This window comes from Cupressus sempervirens, chromosome 6 (genome assembly GCF_028749045.1).
Source record: "Cupressus sempervirens isolate cs-2001-9-10 chromosome 6, ASM2874904v1, whole genome shotgun sequence".
Taxonomy (NCBI): domain Eukaryota; kingdom Viridiplantae; phylum Streptophyta; class Pinopsida; order Cupressales; family Cupressaceae; genus Cupressus; species Cupressus sempervirens.
The window spans coordinates 346,992,915-347,015,638 of NC_143123.1; the positions used below are offsets into that span (position 1 = coordinate 346,992,915).

Here is a 22,724-nt window from a genome sequence, read left to right on the forward strand (position 1 = left end):
ATGATATATATGGATCTGAAAGAGGAGAATATGCAGAGTAGAAAGAGGCCATATGCAGATTGAAGAAAGAGAGTGCATCTGGATAAAAGACATAGGCAATGATCAGTAGAAACAACCAAGACTTCAAGAAAGTTAGCCAAATAAGAGCAGACTTACAACAGAAACAAAAATACATGTTTACACCAGGCACATGGATGCTACAGAATTGAAACTACAATCTGAATAAAGGAACATCACATCACCAAGTCATTATTAAGCACAATAATTAGAAAAGACTAAAGCCAGCAAGCAGCAACAAGGACACCCTTAACAGTAGAAGATGATATGAATCATTTATTCAGTCAACGTAGATTCCCTGTCAGTTAATGCAGCGAATCAAATTAGAATGAACAAATGATATATATTCAGTGGTTGTAATGGAAGTCTTGCTGATCAACAACATAGAAGATGGCAGCATGTTTGATACAAGTAAAGTAAGCAACAACAATAATTTTTGAAAGCCCTTGCAAATGTCAGTGACATGAATATTAAAGCAGTGATTTAAATATTAGCGATGGAAAAGAATATGCAGTTTGAACATCCTGAAAGATTGTGATATTGCTATCAGGATTTAACCGTGTGATTTTGAGTCAAACTCATTGACCCATGTTTCATGAGTAGTGATTCAACATGAATCCATCTCTCATGAGAATAAATGGAACACTTAGCACTCATTGGATCTAGGTGAATCCTGAAAGATGTCAAACCTAGAAGTACTTACAGCCATCAGCAATTAAACCTGGAGGAGTCACCTACATAGAGTTGAGGTGTTCAATTATTTAGCATCTTATGGTTCACAATGTCATTAAGGAATCAAATGCGGTGGATGGAAGTATGAAGTGTGACAATAAGCAAATATAGAAGAAGCCCGATAAAGTCAAATGCGTAAAGAAATGAGCCATATAATGTGGTAAAGAAATGTAGCAATGATGGCACGAAAATTTGATGTTCGATAAAAGTATGATGACTATGCTACATATCGATAGCAAGGAATATAAAAAGAAAAATAGGTATATGATATAAAGAATGATACCAAGAACGATGATCCCAGTATGCAGAGTCGGCAATTGAGTATACAAAACAACTTGAAAACACAATGACTATAAACAGTGATTGCAAATATCAAACGCAAGTGTGTACACAGTCATATTTGTCAATACTCACATGAGGAATATAACCATCAATGGCTGGGAACGAAGCATGATATGGAGTAATAAAATACGTCAGTATGGATAATACAATACCATGTATCACTGATGCAGCGGTAATAATTTTGAAAACCCGATAAAATGGATAAAGAGAATTGTTGTCAAAAGCTTCTACTGAAATAAATATGGTATTCAAATTATTAGTTGTGAAGGCATTAAATCAATGCACATACACAGGGGTCCATTGATATTGAATCACCAATATTAAATCGGGAGCAGCTAGAAGAGTAATGCACCCAGTCAGCATTCTATTCCCCAACCGCGTGAATGAGAGAAGCCATCAGTATTCAAGAACATTTATTACAAACACCAAAGGTTGATCAAAGGAACTAAACGATATGAAAATAACATTCTATATTATTGACAGCAAAGGATATGGTGATAATCTTATTTTGATAATAATCGGTTAAGCAATAAAATCAGTAAATGAAAGCAACTATGATCAAAACTTGTGACTCATCAAGAATTAAAAGTCATATCTTTTACTTATACAAGATATATAAGTAAAACATATCATTTGCAAAAATATGTGTATCGAAAATACAGAATAATAGAGAGACGTGCTAAGAAGAAAAAATAAAAAGGATAAATGGGAAAGATAAAAGAGGAGTAAGAGCAGATGGAATAGAATGTAAAAATTGTAATATGAGAAGAAGCAGCTGTGAGATAGAAATGGGAGAATTAAAATACATATATAAGAGGTGACTGAAAGTAAAAAACAATATTTATATAAAGGTGAAAATACATAGAAGGCCTAAATGAATATATATATATATATATATATATATATATATTATTCAGACATATATTTAACTGTGAGTAAAGTAATTTGAGAAAGGAATGAAATAAAATATATATTTATAGACTTGTCCTTTATATACATGTATATTAAAATGGAAAGTATAAAAGAAGAGGGTAAAGTGTTCGAGAAAATAATGTAGCAAAATAAAAGAAGCATAAAGTATCCATCATCAGTTGTGAGAGCAACAGTGTTAAGGTGGAAAAGAAGTTTGTGCGCGGTGAGTTGGTGCTCACAAAGACAACAATGGGGGTTGGTGCTTCCAGTAGGTCGATGCCTACGAAGTGTGGGAGTTGGAGCTTCCAGTGAGCCGGTGCTCATAAACATAGGGGTCATAGTTTCTAGTAGGTTAGAGCAGGTCATAGGCTCTAGTAGGTTAGAGCCTACAAAACATTGTAAAAGAACATTTTATATAAAAATCATTTATTATCGTGATTTTCTCCCACATTGGGTTTCCACATAAATCTTATGTTATTGTGTTCATGTGCATAATTGTTCATTTCAACATTTGAAGTCAATCGTTTGGATAAAAGTTTTAAATTGGCAAATTTATTATTATACTGAATCACCTCCCCTCTTAGTATAATTGTCTGCTCTTCATGGAAGAGTTGTAGCTGTGTGAACCTCTGTGGAAAGTGGAACTGAGACTGTGAGTTCCTTTTCTCGAACTATATCATCATCACTAGAATCAACCTAGATTGCTCGAGATTCAATTTCTTTTACCTCAAGTGTCCTACCAGTGGTCTTTCCTCCTTTGATAGCGAGCTTTGGTAAACACTTAGCAGGAGGCTCAACTGTTGAAGATGAAGCTCCAACCTTTCCTTTAATCCTTATCTCTATCATCATACCAACTGGCCAACAGAATCAAAATCTCTTCCTGGTTTGATTTTGACGCACTTGAGACTTCTCTTCTTCAACCAAATATTGGTATTAGCAAGGATTGGCTGAAAACAATCCCAAATAGAGGTGTTCTCCTTACTTGACCATGTAGGAGGAAGGATAGGCAACATGTCTATCTGATGTTGAATATAGTCAGGATCTAGAATATGATCATCATCTTCAACCCCGTCAGGGATTGATACGAGGTTGAAGTCTACTATTTGCTTCAATGTCAATTGACTATAATCCAAGCGTCGAATGTCCACCTCAATACGCACATCGATCCAGAAATCGTTAAGGCAGTATACATGTATAAACTACTTCCTCGTCTTATCATTCAGTCCTCTCCAATCAAAACAGCTTCTTGTCATGAACTTCTTTAGAGTGATTCTTTAAAGTTCAAACTCCATGTTCTTGGCTTTTGGTACAGTGTCTATAGAATATCCACCAATCTTCAGAGGATTTCTTGAAGAAATTCCAACTCCTAGCCTGTGCAACTTAGACTGATAGACTTGTACCTCTATGAGATGTCTGGCTAGGTCCATGAGTATAATCTTGTTTGTAGGGTATCTAGGTAGAGTTTAAGGCTCTCCTTTGAAACACCCAACTCGTAGATATGTGAAATTAGGAAACAACAGGAACATGCAACCATACTTATTGACTTTCTTATATTCCTCATCAGAAATGTGCTTGTTTGGGAATTCTTTGTCAAACAAACACATGTAATGCCCAAAGAAGGCATCTTGTACTTTGCGATAATGTATCAAGCTTTTCTTGAGAGGCAATTAATCATAATACTCCCAAACGTGCACCAATGATCTATCAACTTTGGTTGATAGACCTGAAAAAAAATCCATGGCAGCAACAATATACACCATGTAAGAATTCATATTGAATACTCCGGTGTCCTTCACACTCACCAATTGTTAGCATATTGAATCACTTATCAATTCTGCCCAGAATACATTCTTTTTTGCCCTTATGGTGAGTGAATGTACCACATTCATGGTTCAAAAACATTTGAGTATTTGAGTCCAACTAAGCGGCTAAGCAACATGATAAGATCATTAATCTCCTCCTTGAAATCACAACGGTGCACACCCTTTGGCCATCTAACATGATTTGGCCTCTTAGTAATCAACCAATTGACACTAACATACATGTAGCATTCAACCATGTCACTGTTTGATCTTTCCAATTCTTTTTGTTTGGTAATGTTGATTACTACTAGAGTGTGAAGAACATGAAAAATGTTATTAATAGTCTTTGGTTCACAACTAATGATCGTATTACCATCTTGATCTCTGATAGTTCTGGAAGCTACATGAAAGTCTCTGGCACATGCAAGAATGAACTCGGGTTCACGAGCTGCAAAGGGAAAAGTAGATAACAAGTGTATATGACTTCTCTTCAACCAAGTCATATTCTCGATGACTTTAGCATTCACCCTTGGGAGGAAATCTTCAATGTTCATATGTGATATATCAGTATCACGAACTTCTTCAGTGTAAGAAGTCACTTGAGATGGCGGGATGGAGTTGTGGTACTGGTCGTACTGGTACTTCATCTTCTTTTTGTCTTTTCTTTTTTCTGGTGCAATCTCCTTTGACATCTCAGTATGTTGTGCTTGTGTAACTATTGCATGAAAATCTCATTATGTAAGAACATCTTCATATGAGGGGTCCATATGAACACAAATTTTGGGCAAGGTATGGATAAGGAGAATGGATGGAATCATTGCGGACAACGAATGAACGAATAGGTCAAGCTTACAATGGCTCAAATATGAGTAGAAAGGCCAAAACCGGGTTTTGGGTAAGGTACGGATAAGGAGAATGGATGGAATCGTTGCTAACAGTGAATGAACGAATGGGTCAAGCTTACAATGGCTCAAATATGACTAGAAAAGCCTATGTAACACCAGTATGGGGTACGTCGGGACAGGGCGATGCCGGGACAAGTTTCCGGGATGGAGGGAAAATGGACCTCATTTTCGGGACAGTGAGGGGACGACATTGAGGGGAGGATGGGACAGGGAGGGACGGTGTATAGTATACATATAGAACTTGAAATGCTTGTTATAAAATGATGTTTCCGTAGAACACACCAAATTAAAATACTTGAACATATCAAACTTGCAACGTGAACTAAAACCATTGATCATTCAACATAGTAACATATTACAACCCAATAGTAACATTCAAAAATCAAATAGAAATCCAAGTACCCATTCCAGTGGTGGCAAGGTTGCGGAATGACGGAGGTGGGGGTACCTGGGTATGCAAGTACCCGGTGCGGGGACATCTCGGGGACTGGTACTTCGAGGTTTGGGAGGAGGTGTGTGACCCCGTGTTACACTAAGAAAAGCCAAAAAGGTTTTTTCTGGGTGCATTACAAATGCGAACAGAGAGCTTTATAATGTGCAATTGAGGAGTAAAGTATAGTGAAATGGAAGCATAGCATGATTTAATAGGTGTAAGTCATGCTATTTTATCCAACAAGGATGTGGGAAATTATTTTTCAACCATAGTGCATCCATATGGAGGTTCATTGAATGTATATTGGTGGAAAATTTGTGTAGTGTTGCCTCCATTTTGTAATGATAAAATGAACGACAACACAATGTTTCTGATTGATCTTGAGCATCTAAGGGTTCCTCTTGTACCTCTACCTCAAGTATGTTGCTAGTATTATCCATCATACCTTGATCAACTTCAAATGTGACATTCACACCATCAACTATATAACCTTCATTAGTTGTACAACCACAAGGTCACTCTCCTTCTCTTTCACTAGGTCATTCATATGAACTTCTTCATCTTTATTCTTGAGAAAATTCATATATTCTCTCAATATTATTTTTTTGTATCTTCTTCCACTGACTTAGATTCACCAACCAATAATATTGTAACTCTAGATTTGGTCTTGAACAGATGTTTTACATTTTCCATCATGTCCTCAACCTCTTCAACACATGCGTTTGGCATTAAACTTAGTAACATGAACTTGATTATCTATTTGTCTTGTGTCAATGTTGCCTTTCATCTAGCATCGTATTTGTCCTTGTAACTGCACTAGAACTTGACTCAACTTATGCATTCTAGCAATTACAACATCCTCAATCTTTGCTTGATCTTCCTTATCTTTGAATGAGTGTATTCACAATCACTACTTTTTACATTTACTCTCTACAAACTTGGTTGTGAGAGAACTTGCCACTTATTTCTTCTTACCTTTTTACTTTAGTTCTTCCACCTCTTCCTTCGATTCAATTTCTTCACTCTCATCGTCAGCAATCACTTTCTCCTTTGCTTTCTCTTTCTTCCTCTTACCAAAGGTAACCTTTTCTGTACTTGGTGCCTTCTTTATTGGTGAAGTTTTAAGCTTGACACCTTTTGTTGGTTGCTTGACTTGAGTCTTCATAGGTGGAGAGGGTTTCAACTTCTTAACATGTGTGTTGTTCCTTGTTTGTTGGCTAGTAGGGGCACTCCAGTTGCACCAACCACTTCAACATCGTCATCATGGGTTATACCTAATGCACTTGCTTGTTCAGCAGCATGTTTGGCCCTAGTTTTATCTATTTCTTCCTTAGTGAAATATTTTTTAGACATGAACTTATCTACCTCCTTGCTTACCTTTCTAACTACTACCAGTTTCATCCACTCATCATGTACTCTTAGGTTTTTTTTGCATAAGTCCCAAACCTTGGAGTGTTGCGATCTACCCATTCACTTAGCAACTTCTTATCATATAATGTAAGAACATCTCCCTCCCCTCCATAATCCATTGGCATCATCCATGATGTTCTAGGCTCTACTGCTTCCATCTAACATGTGTTAGCATCATCCATGAAACATATACTATCAGCATATTCGTTCACTATCTCAGAAGATATACTCTCCCTCTCATGCATCCTCTTCTAGAAATCCTTGATATAACCTCAAACTATACTAGTGAAATGATTTCCTAGAATTCTGATATAGTTCTTGATTTGAATATAGACCGGGGTACCTACTGACTATTGAAAATTATCTATATCGGGAAACATGTTCTAAAAATAACAGAATAGACACGTGATTAACTCATTGAATTTGGACGTTTTTCTTTTGTCCTTCCTACTCTTCTGTTCAACATTAATTGTTCTCTCATAGCTTCCGCAAGACCAAATCTTCATTTTATTTCACCATCGGATAGGAAGTATGAATTGCACCTCCTCGAACACTATTCAACTGAGTGGAATGATAGATCTTGTAGCCAATTGCCATAGAAGCAAACTTTACCTCTTCATCCTCTTTATCGTTTATTTTCATCCCACGTCTATTCCATTTGGATTGGGTCAATCTGATGACTTCCTCTTTAGGGGTTGTGCATGGAATAGGCACATTACCGGTTGCACAAAGACCAATTACTAGATGTATAGCCTCCTTAGTAATTTAATACGGTTTGGCCAACCAAATAAATTGATCGTAGATTCTACTCAACACATACCTAACCTACTCTTCCTCGAAATTGTCAGGATGATAAACCACATACTGTAACCCTATATCAAAAATGTGTTTGCAATCATCCTTAGCTTTAAATTATCGCCACAATACCTCTTGTACTATATACGGGTTGCTCTAGTTCCTAAACTTCCCAACTTACAGTAAATATAAGATCTCACATCTTCTATGTGTAAAACACCATACAGAACACTCATTAGGGCACCGACATGATCATTTTCCATTGACTTATATAGATGTCTTTTGAACTCAGGGCGAGGACTCTAAGTAATATCAACTAGGACAAGTGTATCCATCTTATAATTTCAAACAAAAAAGAAAATAACCAATTAAAATACCTCAAATGCCACAAACTAGGGTTCTTCACAATAACATAGCGATATAGATTAATTTCTTCTTCCAAATCACTTCAAACAATCTTCCTTCTACTAGAATCCACTTAAGCACTTCTATTTTCGCTCAAACAATTCCCAAAATATGCAAGGTAAGAAATGAAGTGATAAAATGAGCTTTTAGTCACTCACACATGCATTTAATGCATTCACCTATAGAACTTACCTTTTCATCAACTAACTCCGAAACTACTCAAAGCTTTGTGAAACTCATCACAAACTTTACCAAATATACATTATTATCTCATTGCATCTATAAATGTCATTAGATGTGACCGTGCATCTGAAGGTGGTTCGAAATGGATTCAACACTACTTGCTCCCCCTAAGCTAATGGATAGCTTAGTTTGATGATGAAGTCTCCATAGCCAATGATGATGTGGTTCTATCAGATACCTTGCTTCAATATTGTCCTCTTTCTTCCTCCATGTCTTCTTCATCTGATTTCCAACCTCCTTAGTACCAATTGGTTGCTTTCCCTTTTGATTCTTTGACCGGTTAGCTCATAGGTTCGTCAACCGACAATTTCTGGCAAGATGACCAATCCAATGACAATAGTAGCATGCCATTGCAATTGACTTCCATAGTCCTCCATTTCCTCTTGTTGACCTTATTTTGTTGTTAACAAACAAGTAACCATGAATACCACACACCGAGCATGTGACATTGAATTATTTTTCCCGGTTCACTGGTGGCCTTGGAATATTTACTCTAGACCTACATTTATTGGCTTTATGGCCATATTTGTTGCATGCATAGCAATATCCATCAAAGCTATTATTATTAGATCTATCACTCGGCCTATATCTACACTCAATTACAGTATGACCATATTGGTGACAGCTATAGCAATACCCATCAAAAGTGCAATACCTAGAAAGGATAACTTCTTGATACATTTGTTATATGACCAACCTTACCACAGTTGTGACAAACAACTTTGTAGGGTTTCTTCCCAGATTTACTTCAATTCACCTTTGGATTTTGATAGGACTTCTTTGGTTCAGATGATTCACCGACTTCAAAGGTGCTTTAACTGGTATATTAAAGTCCTATAGTCTCCTTGCTTCTCCTCTGATTTCTCAATTGTTCATCAAGCTTTTCTGAATTCTCATTGTACTTCTTTAGTTTCTCACTGTCTTCTTTTTCAACTTTCGCTTCATTCTTCAACGTCTCATTCTATTCCCTTAGTCTTTCATTTTCCCTTAGAATATGTTGGTTTTCTTCACTTGTATCATGAAGCCTTTCAAGAATTATGGCACTTCCTTGTTCAATCCTAAAGAACTCTTCCTCCTTTGCCTTTAGGGCATCCTCAACAACTTTCTTGGCTTCTTCTACATTTGTCTTGGCTTTTTCTGCAGCATTAAGTGAGACATTAACATACTGGAACACCCCAACACCAATGAAGAGATAAAAAGGTTTGTGCTGTAAATTTTTTAAGCGGTCATGTGGACAAAACCAATAGGGAAGAAAAAGGGCCACTATGTGAAAGAGTTCAACCCTATGTGGTGCCATTAGATTAAAGATTACCTTCGTGTAGATATGAAAAATAAAAATAGGTTGTTAGTGGCACAATTACGAATGGGATCCCATCATTTACAGTGTGAGACGAGGAGGTGGACAGTGCCCAAAGAGGACTGGGAAGAAAGAAAATGCATCTAATGCAGTAAAGGATGTGTTGAAACAGAATGGCACTTCATCTTTGAGAGTGTGGTATAATAAGATATCTGGGAGCAGTTTGAGGACAATTTGAAGGAGGGCCAATTACACCATAATTTTGAGGAAACAAGACTACATAAAACAGAGAGCTTCTTAAAGCAAATTCATAACAGGCGGGCTGACATTGAAAATAACATGAAAAGGGTCCCATAGGCTGGCTGGTCTCATGGACGTCACTAAAATACCTTCATTCATTTATTGCATCTCCTGTAGCTCTTCTTGCTTCCATCTCTTCACATATCTTCATTGCTTGACTTTCCATCTCTCTCCTTAGGTTTTCTTTGTCTTTATCCAACTTCTCATTTTCCTTCATCAGATTTGTAATAGCTTACTAAGATTCTTCATATCCATGTTTTGATAGGTGTATAATGTAGTCTTGGATTTCATTCAGTTGCCTCTTAGCAGTAGAAGTCTTCAGTTGATCTTTGAGTTCATTGATTACCCTTTCTACTTCTGCAAGCTGCCTTTTGTACTTATAACTCTTCACGCCTTCCTTAAGGCTCTCACCCAAGCCGTTAGGCTTCTTCAAGGGTACTTGATTCTAATACCAATTGTTAGGCCTCAAAGGCATTAAGGAAGGAGGGTGAATCAGTGCAGCCAAAAAATTTAATCTCTTTACAATCAATTTACCAATACAGACATGCAAAGGAAATATCACATAGAAATTGATCATGTGAAGCATTCATACACATAGAACACTTAACACATGATTTCTCTCGTGAAAACCCTAGTTAGAGGGTGAAACCACATTGGGGAATGATGCCCACAAAGTTCCACTAGTGCACTGATGAAATCTATTGTGTTAGGTGCAGTTACAAACAACTTTTAAAGCATCAGCTAAAAGCTAGTATCAAAGTTCTATTAAGAGCACCCTGTTAAGAGATTTCAAACTTCTTCAACAAGATACCTGATTAGAGGATTTAGTCTTCAGATCCTATTAGAGATCCTTCTCACCTTGTTAAGAGTGCCCTCATTAGAGGATTTAACTTGCAGACCTATTAGGGCTTGCCTTGAGATGGACCCAAGATGAAATGATCTGATTATGACACTTCATGTCTTACAGATCCGTTTCAATACTAATCACTCTTCAATTTATGCATCAAAGAAACTTCCTTAGCAATCAAGACTTCATCAACCACACAAAAACTCAATTTCATCCTTAATTTATAACTTCATTAGTTATGGTAACATATTTTTCCACTGCCTTAAATCAGGTCGACCTACCTATCAAATATTTGCACCAATCAGTCCAAAAACCAAAATTGAAATCTATAAGGTCAACTCTAAACACAACAGTCAAAAATCAAAACAATGTCGGCCATAAAACTGATCGAGTGTCCGATCAAACCAAACTATTCATCCTGTCTCTTGTTCTTCCTAGCACCATCTCTTGAATCTTGGATAACTCCTTAAAATCTTTACCTTAACCTATGCGGTCATAGACGCATAGATATGCCTATGTAGATGATAACTCCATGACCGTGAACCTTAACTCAATCTCCATAGTCAGATTCAACTCGTTGAATTGGAAGACTGGCTATTCACCGATTGCCTGGACACTTAGACAATTTTCCAATTTGACCGTTTAACTACGTCGGTATAACTGATCTAAAGCTTGAAAATAAACTTGTTTCCAGCAATGACAACACAATAACACAACTCTATGATCTATACATAAATCATCTTACATCATATGCCAACAATAAATCCTTACAACAACCACCTAAAGAGCTCCAAGACTCCTAAGTTGGACCCTCTAGTCTAGCATACTAGCCTACGAGGGTCAATTAATAGGTTAATCCCTCAAACACTGATGCTCACAAAAATGGGGAGATTACAGAGGAGTATCCATTTGCATCAAAATCTAGAAAGGAGGACAAAATATATTTTATCTTAAACTGAAAGAAGAAAAAAGTATTATTTTAAAATGACGGTAAATGGAAAAAGAATTGCAACCTCAAGATAATGGCGGGTTCAAACTAAAGCTTGGTTCCATTGCAACACCCCATGAGAATTCCAAAGACAATAGGCAAACAGGAGTCTGAATTTTGTAGATTGAAAATATTGGTGATGATTGTTCACTAAGCCACCCCTAAACATCACACACTAATGGAAAATTTAAGCTTGGAAAACTAAGTCAACTTTGACAATTTAACACTTTAGCCTAGGAATCAAATCTCAGCGTGTGATGTTTAAGCTATCCATGTTCATTAGTAATTTTTACCCATAATTTTAAAATGCGATGGTTTTCTAATTATGCTAAAAAGAAATAGTTCAACAATTATTAATCAAGAGCAGTTGCAATCAAACTGTCTAGTGACTCTTTGAATGTCAAAAAAATAAAGTAAACAAGGAATATTCATGATAACATCACTCACCATCCAAAAGATTTCCAATTGTGTCTCTAATGTGTCTACATATTTATGAATCCTACACTCACCATCCAAAAGATTTCCACTTGTCTCTAATGTGTCTACATATTTATGAATCCTACACTCACCATCCAAAAGATTTCCACTTGTGTCTCTAATGTGTCTACATATTTATAAATCCTAGGCTCTCTTTTTTTATTAGCTTGTAAGTTGTAAGAGAAATGTGCCTAGAATCTCAATGCCCTATCAAATGAGAAACCAGAGCTGTCTACATCATTTCTTTTTCCCATCCAAAAATGCTTTACAGCTTACCTAGAAATTAAAATTGTCGATACTGTCAGAAAAAGAATCCCTGCATTTGGTAATACTAATTATTTGACAGTTTTGAGTATAAATGTGTACTAATTAGCTGCAGCTACCTTAAATTAATTATCAGTGGTGTGTTGTTTACTACAATGAGAATCAGCTCTCCGAGAAAAAAAGGTTTTGTACAAGACTTAAGTAGCACCTACTCAATATTATGATTACCAACCTCTCGAGGGTCAAATGATGATTTAAATTTCTTACAGCAGAAACGTATACAATAAAATCATCTGTAAGAAGTGACTAACAAATCTATAAGTACCTCATCACTCCTGCATTCTTCTAATTCTTGTTGCAGACCCTCCAATGATATTTCCTCGCTGCAAGTAACAAAATAAACTTTCAAGCAATTGGGTGTAAACTAAAGCACTATTTTGAAAGCAACTATTCTAGCTCAAGCAAGGAAACAAAACATGTGTTCCATAACACACATTTTTATTATAATAGACTTTAAGAAGCAAAAATTTTGCCACTAAAATATATAAATACATTGGCTCACAAGTTTTAGTGCAACAGGTGATATAAATAACATTTTATTCACATTAATGGAAGAAAAATATGAACTTAGTATAAGGATAGTAGCACAAACTCAAACCCATGGGGAAACTCATAATTTAAATCAAACCATGAATCTATATGCATTTTCAATACAAAGGCAGAATGGTTTCTCCTATAGATTGCCTATCACAAAATTAATTCAATACTTTTTGTCCAGAAATTGGGAGCAGAACATAAATAAGATTTGCTATCATAAAGGCTACAATATTCTGCCCTTTGAGGACTCACTTCAGATAAGATTTGTTATTGCAACATCCAGATCACTGAAACTTGGTGATATAAAGTCCACATTGTTAACAGTCTTCCATGGACATGTCATTATAGAAATTTTCATTTGTATAGGCGAGATTGTAACGACTCTGTTGAATCAATTGGTGCATCTGATGGTAGTTCAGAAGTGCCAATGTAATATCATTCCATAGGCAATACGAGATGGGCAACATTGAATTAGAGTTTTATCCTGTATTGCAGTTCCAAAGGTGCTGGACCAATTAGTATTTACCACTATCAGGCAGCAGATAGGGATAAGTTGCAATCACTGTGGCCGGATTTGCTGCACTTAAGAATAAAAAGTTTGAACTACACCTATCCTTATTATTTTTTAACAAGTTCAGGAAATGAGATTTTTTATTTGAAAATTTTATGAAATAGTACAGAAAAAGGTGGGGGATGCAAAAGGACAGCAGATGATAATCTTATGAAATTCAAGGCCATGAAAACATTTGAGCAGCTGATATTATGTCAGAGACTTCATTGTGAGCATAAAAAATGAAAGATAACAGCAGATAATGTTGATGTTTTGATAGCTTTGGTAGGATAAACTTGTGAGGTCAAAAGTAATTAATGTAATCACAATGATTAATATATATATATATATATATAACTATTAATTAATGTCATTATATTTACCATATTGTTGACGGACATGTCTATTCTCTTGGTTTATTTCTTATACAAATACAAGGACACTGCTATTTGGAAAACACATACCAAATACAATGGCGGTGTTAATAGATTTTGCAGCAGATCCTCGGGAACTTAACATGGTATCAGAGCAAGGGCTGCCAATGCAAGTTCATACACTTAAGCTTATTTCTGCAAGGTGAGTCTAGTTAGATGATAAGAAGGGTGGCTCTTGAAATGCACAATGTCTTCAACTGCAGATCAATACTTGTACCCCAGATCTTGGGCTCAAAGAATATCGCAGCGACCAATCATCGTAAGTGGTCGATTTGAGGTGAGCACATGCCCAGACATGATGTCAAAGGCTTGGATCTGTGACTGAACCAGTGTGTGGCAAACATTAAGTGGCTCTTTTGACTGTATATCACAAAAGTTGTTGGCATACAATATTCCCTCCTCACGGTGGCACTTTTCATTTTCGAATTCTTCCACCCTTAATCACTGCATATAAATGTTTCATATTATAAATCGTGCCTCTGTACATTTGATACCTGAGAGCATATCATTCCCAAGTTCAGATTTCCAATTGTCTGCCATCAAAAGGGAAGGCTTCATATTGTTCAAAGAGGCTATTGGCATCATATGTAAATCGAGAATTATAGAAACTATGGAAACAGTGAATGCCATGAAATATAATACACTATGATGATCAAAGCCAAGTGAATATGAAAACGATGGCAGTCTGAATGCTTTGAAATTAGAAAAGGAAAGCATCCGCAGTTATAGCATTGAACTCCAAGGAAGCTAGGTGTCATGAGTCACATGTAAGGAAGACACGGGGATAATTATTATAACCACGGACAAACATATATAGTCACAGGAAATAAGATAATACACAACCATTCTGCATCAACCCGAAGTCAAACGATATATGTTGAAGAAAGAACAATAAAACAGGAAATTTACCTGTATCAGATTATCATCAGGGCCCCACCATGTCAGATAGGACAGGGTGTTATTCGAGTATGGGGACAAGATTGAAGATAATCACGTAACGTAAGGTGACACAATTATAATTATCCCTTCATCTCACATTTGTCCTGGTTGACTTCACTACACCAAAGTCAATAAACCGCCATGTAGCTAAATGTAACATTACCATTCTTCGAGGGATAACCCATCAAACAAAGATTAAGGGAATTATGTGGATGTGAGCGTGACAGGCCAAAAAACTACCTGCACACATTGTCAAGTACTGACACTCTTAGTGGTAAGTGTGTACCACTTAAAGTACTTTCATGATATTATATAATATTATGTTTAAAAGTCCTTATGATCTCGTTTCAATATGTTGAATATGGAATATATGTTGAATATTAAATATTTTGAGTGAGGAAATGACGACTTCCAAATGATGTCACTTGTATTTGGAGAAGTTACTGTAAGGTGACGATCTTACAATAACTTGTATTATGAGATCAAACAAATTGAGTAAATGGTGAATGTCTTGCATCTCAACATTCTGGGAGACCATTACTTAGAGTATTTGGTGAATATCATTGATATTCTAGGAGGCCAATACTCTTGATATCATATGTGATATCAAACCTTATTTTGAGTAATTGGTGAATATCATATGATATTCTGGGAGAACAATACTCATGATGTCAAATGTGATATGACACCTTATTTGAGTACTTGGTGAATATCGGGTGTCAATATTCTTGGAGGCCAACACTCTTGATATTAAATGTGATATCAAAATCTTTTGAGTACTTGGTGAATATCGTTGATATTCTAGGAGGCCAATACTCATAATATCAACTATGATATCAAAATGATGGATATCATCTGATCAATGATATTTTTTTGCCATACCTAATATTACCAATGGAGTAATACATATCCTGTGTTTATCCTCCCTAGCTAAGAGGAAGTGTTGATGTTTTGATAGCTTTGGTAAGATAAACTTGTGAGGTCAAAAGAAATTAATATAATCACATTGATTAATATATATAACTATTAATTAATGTCATTATATTTACCATATTGTTGAATAGACATGTCCCGAAGGAACATGTCTATTCTCTTGGTTTATTTCTTATATAAATACAAGGACAGTGCTATTTGGAAAACACATGCCAAATACAATGGCAGTGTTAATAGATTTTGCAGCAGATCCTCGAGAACTTAACAGATAAGACAAAACAAAAAGAAAGAATTGCAAGCAATTGAGAAAATGCAAGTTAAATTTATTCGTCATGGTGTGTACTACAAAATTCGAGCTAAAGTTCTTGGCAACGGAATCAATCTGTTAGCTACTAGGATTGTGAGACTTGACCAGACAGGTTTTATTAAGGTAGGTTCATTGTGGAGAGCAGTAAAGCAGAATCAACAAGAACAATTCTAAGCAATACAGTAACACAATTATATGGTATTTACTTAACACAACAATTATGAACCCCATTAACAGGATAAAGTAATACAAAACACACAGACAAGGGCATCACCTCAATATCTTCTAGCAAGATTTACAATTTTCCTCAAATAAATAAGCAATATGATAGGAAAAAATATGAGATCCCCCTAGATAGATTTCGGAAGATGAACAAATGTCAGGTATGCTGTTTGACAACAACCTTCCAACATCTGACACACTATCGCCCAGCATAATAAAAATAAATGTGTATAAATAAAATAAATTATATAACTAATTTCATGTTCAAACTCTATGTCATATTATAGCTAAACCAGGAACTAACTTTGTACTAACAAAATGTCTCATTCCTCAACTGACGTCAATCCTTACTCCACTCATGAACTGATAAGAATTTGAGAAGGGCAAACAGTTCACCCAAGGAAATTCAGTAATCCAATCAAACATTCAGAACATTTCCAATATTTACTTTGTTGTTTTGTTTTGATGAAGATACAAATATCCATGGATAAAGTAGCAATCTTGTGTTCACATGTTCAGTTAGATGGTCATTTAAATATTAGATTTATCAATTAAAATTTCACGGCCGTCATGACAAGTAACTAAAAATATAATAACATCAAACTTTTCCAGCAATGTTAAAAGTATGGTTTGTGGTGAAGAACCATACTTAAAAGAAATGGAATAATTATATAAGAACGTGATTACCAGTCAACATTGTCCCCAAAAGTGAGGTCTCCAGGAGAGACATTCAAATTTATTGCTTCCTTTTGTATATCTATTGTTTCCAGTGATAACACATTCTGTCCATCATCAAAAAAGGATAAGCAATCAGTAAACTATATAATACATGTAACTAAGATCATTAAATACTAGGAGATAGATTAAATTGATAAAAGTTACTGAGTTGAACGCATCAAATCTGTTGTAAAATATGACTTTTGGTGACAGTGGTGCCATTACTTACTCGAAGGCAGAATGGAACAAATGTAAAAATATACAAACTTGTATAAAATTAGTAATAGATGAGTTGATGTAATTATTATGCTCTCAATTACAGTACCAAGTACAAATGATAAATGAAATACAATGATATTACATGGCACAACAATACAAACAAGAAATATGTGACTCCAATTGTAAGTTGGAATGTAATCAATGGCATGCTGAGTACTTGCAAAACTCACAAGTAATTGAGAGCCAAAAGCCATGCAGAGTTACCTACCTAAAACCTTGTCAATGATGCTTTTTATAACTTGCAGTGATATTTGCTAGAAACTATTCGCAGTTTTTCACAAAAAATTCAAATAAATCCTAAGTTGATGGTTCAGGTAAGGGTATGAGAACCCTGTACATGGATACGAGCCACAAAAAATGGGGTTCAGGTATGTGTGTGTGTGTATACAAAATATTTAAATAAATATACAGAAATGTAAAACTAAATCATTTAATAGCATGATACTTCATCATTGATCAATGCCAAATGCCAAAGATATATATTAAATGCCAATTGATAGTTCAAAATATCAATATATCATATATATATATATATATATATATATATATATCAATATATCTAGGTTCATGGTTCAAATGAAAATAATTACCATTATAAATTGACAATCAAAAATAGTAATCGTCTTCTATCTTCAATGTAGTTCATCAATCATCAAAAGGATTATCAAAAAAAAAATCATCTATTGCATTTTCAGATGCTGCAAGTTCAAGGTCATTTAAACCCAAAGAAATGCCACTCACACTGCACCATGTGTAGGTATGTCATCATCTTAACCAATAATGACTCTAGTGGGATTTTCAATGGTTGCATCCACTCTCAACAGCTACATCTCAAAGCTTCATTGCCTGCCCTTGTGTTGCGATCTTTATGTGATAGAAGACACAAATTGGAACAAATATAAACAAAATGCTCTACTATTTTAGCAGCCAATTAGTTATGCTTCACTGAGTGGGTAAAGGAGTATGTAATCCAATTCCATTCAGCAGCAAAAGAGCTTGAGACCTATTGAAATTAAAGAGAAAACCAACAAAATTAAAAATAAAAAATGCAAAATAAATTAAAAAGCGAAGAACTAAAATTCTAGAATACAAATGATAAAAAAGAACAAAAAAACTTACTTGTGAAAGGATCTTAATTGCAAGAGGTTGAAGATGTATATAGTCTTGACTATTGAAGTACCGCCGTGTAGTAGCATCCATTGTCGATTGGTCATTAACAGCTCAAGGAATATGACTTCTACTTGAGACAATCAAGTCAAATTCTCTCCTAACATTTTGCTCCACTTCCAAATCTTGGACGAGTCTACTAAATGCCAGATTGCACCTAGTTGCAACTTTAGAATCTCTATATAGTGGTAATCTCCCTATAGAAAGTACATCATTCATATAGCACCTTAGAGATAGTGGATATGCAAGGAGGTGCAATGACATGGTCATCTTGTTCCAACAATGAAGAATGATTGATTCTGCCCTTTTCAAAACGTTTCTTTGAGGTCATTCTCTTTTTTGTGTATTACCACTTTTATTTTCTCTATCATGATGTCCATGCCATCATAGACATCCTCCAAACATGGTAAATTTATGTCACCAAACATGATTGTAGTCGTGATAGGCTCGATGATTCTACACAAGTCCACCAATTGTCACCCAAGATTAATGACTTGACCTCTTGGGCCCTTTCTAAATTTGACTACTTCCATACATCTCATTGGTTGGTGATAACCATTTGAACCAATGCCTCTCACATCTTCAAAATTTGTCACATAAAATTGTATGAGATGCAAATTAGGTCTCAGCAACCTAGGATCACGTCAATAAGTTAATGACACAAACTATGAATATAACATATCAACATAATATTATAAATTTATATACATATTGAACATGACATAAATTAAATTACCTTCAACAATTCCAATCTCAAGAAAGTTGTAAACACCACTTGTGACATTTGGTGGTTTGTCACAAACCTCAAGATCTTCTCACCCTCTTGGTATATTTCTTTCACCCACTCTATTTGAGTGTCAATTGCTTGTATTGCCAAGTTGAGGGTGTGCACGGTGTATGTTGTCCATAAAATGTGTGCATATCTTGCCTCATCCAAAGAACCTGCAACCCTATAATTTTTTCTATTTTATGTTATGACTTGGACCACATTCTCATGACCCAACATCTCTATGGACTCAATGAGGATTCTAGAAATGAACTTCACATCTTTGACTTGCGCCTCAAAATTAACCACCCTCGAAAGCATTACCCTTTGGGAGGCACCGCAAAAACATTTATCAATGGGTGATTTTTGCAATCTCTCCATCAATTGATAACAATAGAAGCTCCTAATTCAATCCAAGAATCTCTAATTGGTTTAAGTAAGGTCTCTATAGAATTCTTCTCTCTTTGCAATAAGGTAGTACACACTTTTTTATGACCACGACTTGTGAAACCAGGAGGTGCACTATTGATTGCCCACACCATTACCCATTAATATGGTGATCTCACAAAGTTGTCAAAAAGACCACAAAGTTGTCAAAAAGACCATTGGCATAGATACAATGTGCAATTTTTTGTTCAGCTATATCTCTTGATCCCATTTTAAATGCCTTCTCCAAAGGAATTTTTTTGTGGGTGAAATTTATACTTCATCTTCAACTTCTATTGAGGGTATATTCAACAAGGGATGTGGGAGTGCACCACTATGTCAATGGGTAAATTCATTGTTTTTTCTTTGCGGAAGAATGAGCTCTTTGTTTTCCTCTTGCAAGTATTTAATCAACATCTTTTTGTGTAAAGAAACTTGCAACAACGAATGTAACCATTTCCACATAACCCATAATAGATCTGAAATAAATATGTAACTGAAATCCACACATACCCACAAAAATGTGATACAAGATATACCCTAGGAAACTCTCATTGAGGGAAAAAACTCAGCCTCCAAAAGCATCCTTCACCATGTATTATTCAGCAAAAACATCATTGCAATACAACCATAGAAGCCTTCAAAGTCATAGTCATATACAAGCAATCCATGTGAAAAAGCATGAATCCACACATCCCATGCCATGCTTCCAACCTTCACAAATGCTCCCTTGGCTAACCTGTCAAGTCTTGTCTTGCTCAACCCTTGTCTTTTCGCCTTTTCGTCTTGTATCTAGAATTACCCTTGCAGTTGCTTATATAGTAACAAGTCTCACAAAACCTCCAAGGGGTATTACATAAACCATGTGCTAAAACAATGTGCTACCTAACCCATTAACCCCAAGTTTAATATTGGACATTTAATTATTTTTTCCAATATTAAATAATTACATCAAATATTATCACAATATTACAATACAACTCATCAAATATATCCCATGGGAATCTTTACATGTTGCATATCCATCTAGGTGCTCCTAGGTGCAACATTACATAATAGAATAAAATAATACAATATAACAATATTATGCAATGTGTGCAACACCCATTATCTCAACAATCTCTCACTTGTATACATTGCACAGGGTCACTCCATGGCCAAATAAATGAACAAAGAAAAAACCCCTCCTAGCACATCCACCATCATGGATCAATGTACACCATGTGCTCCATCCTAGTTCCCGCAACAAAATCAAAGTATCCAACTTTTCAAACATGAATGATCCCACCTCCTATTATGCCACTGCCACCGGACATACATAGAAGTCATCCAAAGAGAAAGCCACCCAACCTGTCATTCAAGAAGATCATAAAATCTTGTACCAAGTGTAATGACAAGCGCAAACACCTGATCCAAAGGTAATCACATATATCTATAGTTGTAAAATATCCATAGCTAAAATAGCACCCACAGCAAGTGCCAACCCATCCAACTATCCATACATCTAAAGGTATACCAAGTGAATCTCACATCATCAACATATCCAATCTGTAATCTGCAATCACAAGCTTTAAGAGCAATACCTAACAAATATATACCAAGAAGCTCCCACTATAAAAGATAATGTCAAATTCATAACCAATCCAATCACAGCGTCTCAAAAAAGTGAATTCATATAGTATCAAGGACATTCACAACATATAAACCAATAACTTGCAAGAACAACTCTCATAACAAATCTTCAATGCTCTCTCCAGTTCTCAACCAACAATGGAAAGAGATAAAGAAATAACCATGTCATTTCTCACATGGCATACATGAACACGAACTAATGATCACAATATCCAACCAATCTCAAATCCAACGTAAGTGATACCGAACATCCAGAAAGATAACCAAGACCACAAAGAAACCATGCAAATAATAACCTGTATCATGTCCTTCTACACACACCTCTAAATGTAAATTGTGCCAAGTAAGATCTCCTCCATAAAACCCCAACCAAAAAGCTACAACAACACCCAAATCATATCATATAACTAATCATGGATGTAAGCCTCTCACAAGAAGATCAAACTCATAAACCATTCCTAAACCAAGAAATAACCATTTCTAATCCAAAAAATATGCCCAATATAAAACCACCTCCCAAACTCAACCAACATAACAACAACATATGCACATGGAGATAACCAATGCTAAACTATCTCTCCAATGAAACCTCAAGAACTAAATAAAGTACAATAGCTCAAGATCCATATCCATGAAAGATAAGCATAAACATAATGTGCCTAAGAGAAACAATGGGCTATACCTCTCAAGGAGTCAACTGACGAGTAGACCAAGAGTGCGGAATGAGAATGCTCATTAAGATATCCAAGTCTCCAACCAAGAACCATCTAAGAACAATCTCCTCTCAAGTCCATATCAGGTGAATGCCCCTCGGATAACCTGCTAAAACTATCAATTGTCCCAACAAATACTTCTCTAATCTAAGAGAAATCAGCATCACCACCATCTCTAAGTAACCTGAGCACTTGTAACCTATGCTCCACGGAGTTTCTGGGACGGGGACATGTTTCCAGTACGAGGATGGGTCAAAGCCAAAATTTAGGGGACGAAACCTTGGGGGATAGTGATTAAAACATAGGGGATTATTTTATATAGAGAGACAAAATTCAAGTATGCATATCATAACATTGATAAACCATTCACCATAAACATTTTAGAAGATCAATACATGGAAAATTATCAAATGACAAATACTAAGTACCTCCATTATAACATATCACATACATACATAGTAAAATCAAAATGCCTAAAGTCTCCAAGTATTATGCATGAAATCAAAATGGAATAAAGAGAAGTGCAACTAAAATAGTAAGTAGTAAATAGAAATACTAAATGTAATCTTTCCTCACAGCTGCTACCGTTGTTACTCTATGTTGTTTTTCCCTTTTAGCAGGTACATCATATCTTAAAATGAGTAGAAAAGTTAGTGTTTTAGTGTTTTAATGGACAAATATGGTTTGCATATATTTATTATGACTTTAAGACAACTAAAGACCTGCCCAAAAAAAAAAATTACTATTTTGCCTTTACTTGACTAGCTGGAAAAAAAGGGGGCGGCTAGAAGTTTCGGGCCATCCCTAGTACTACTGGTTGTCCCCAATTTTCC

At 35.5% G+C, this 22,724-nt stretch overlaps 1 protein-coding gene across 14 annotated transcripts in view; it reads right to left on the reverse strand.

Moving 5' to 3' along the window:
• The window catches only part of POK (Vps52 / Sac2 family), a 227,940-nt gene that overhangs the window by 181,429 nt on the left and 23,787 nt on the right, over window positions 1-22,724 (reverse strand). For 11 of the 14 annotated variants that reach the window (XM_089788133.1, XM_089788132.1, XM_089788127.1 and 8 more), the window contains 2 exons: window positions 16,879-16,973; window positions 12,535-12,592 (listed from right to left, as the gene is read on the reverse strand). In XM_089788133.1, the coding sequence (XP_089644259.1) occupies window positions 12,535-12,592; window positions 16,879-16,973 (153 nt within the window). The remainder of the gene's footprint in view (window positions 1-12,534; window positions 12,593-16,878; window positions 16,974-22,724) is intronic. The other 3 variants (XM_089788137.1, XM_089788136.1, XM_089788135.1) reach the window with 1 other exon arrangement.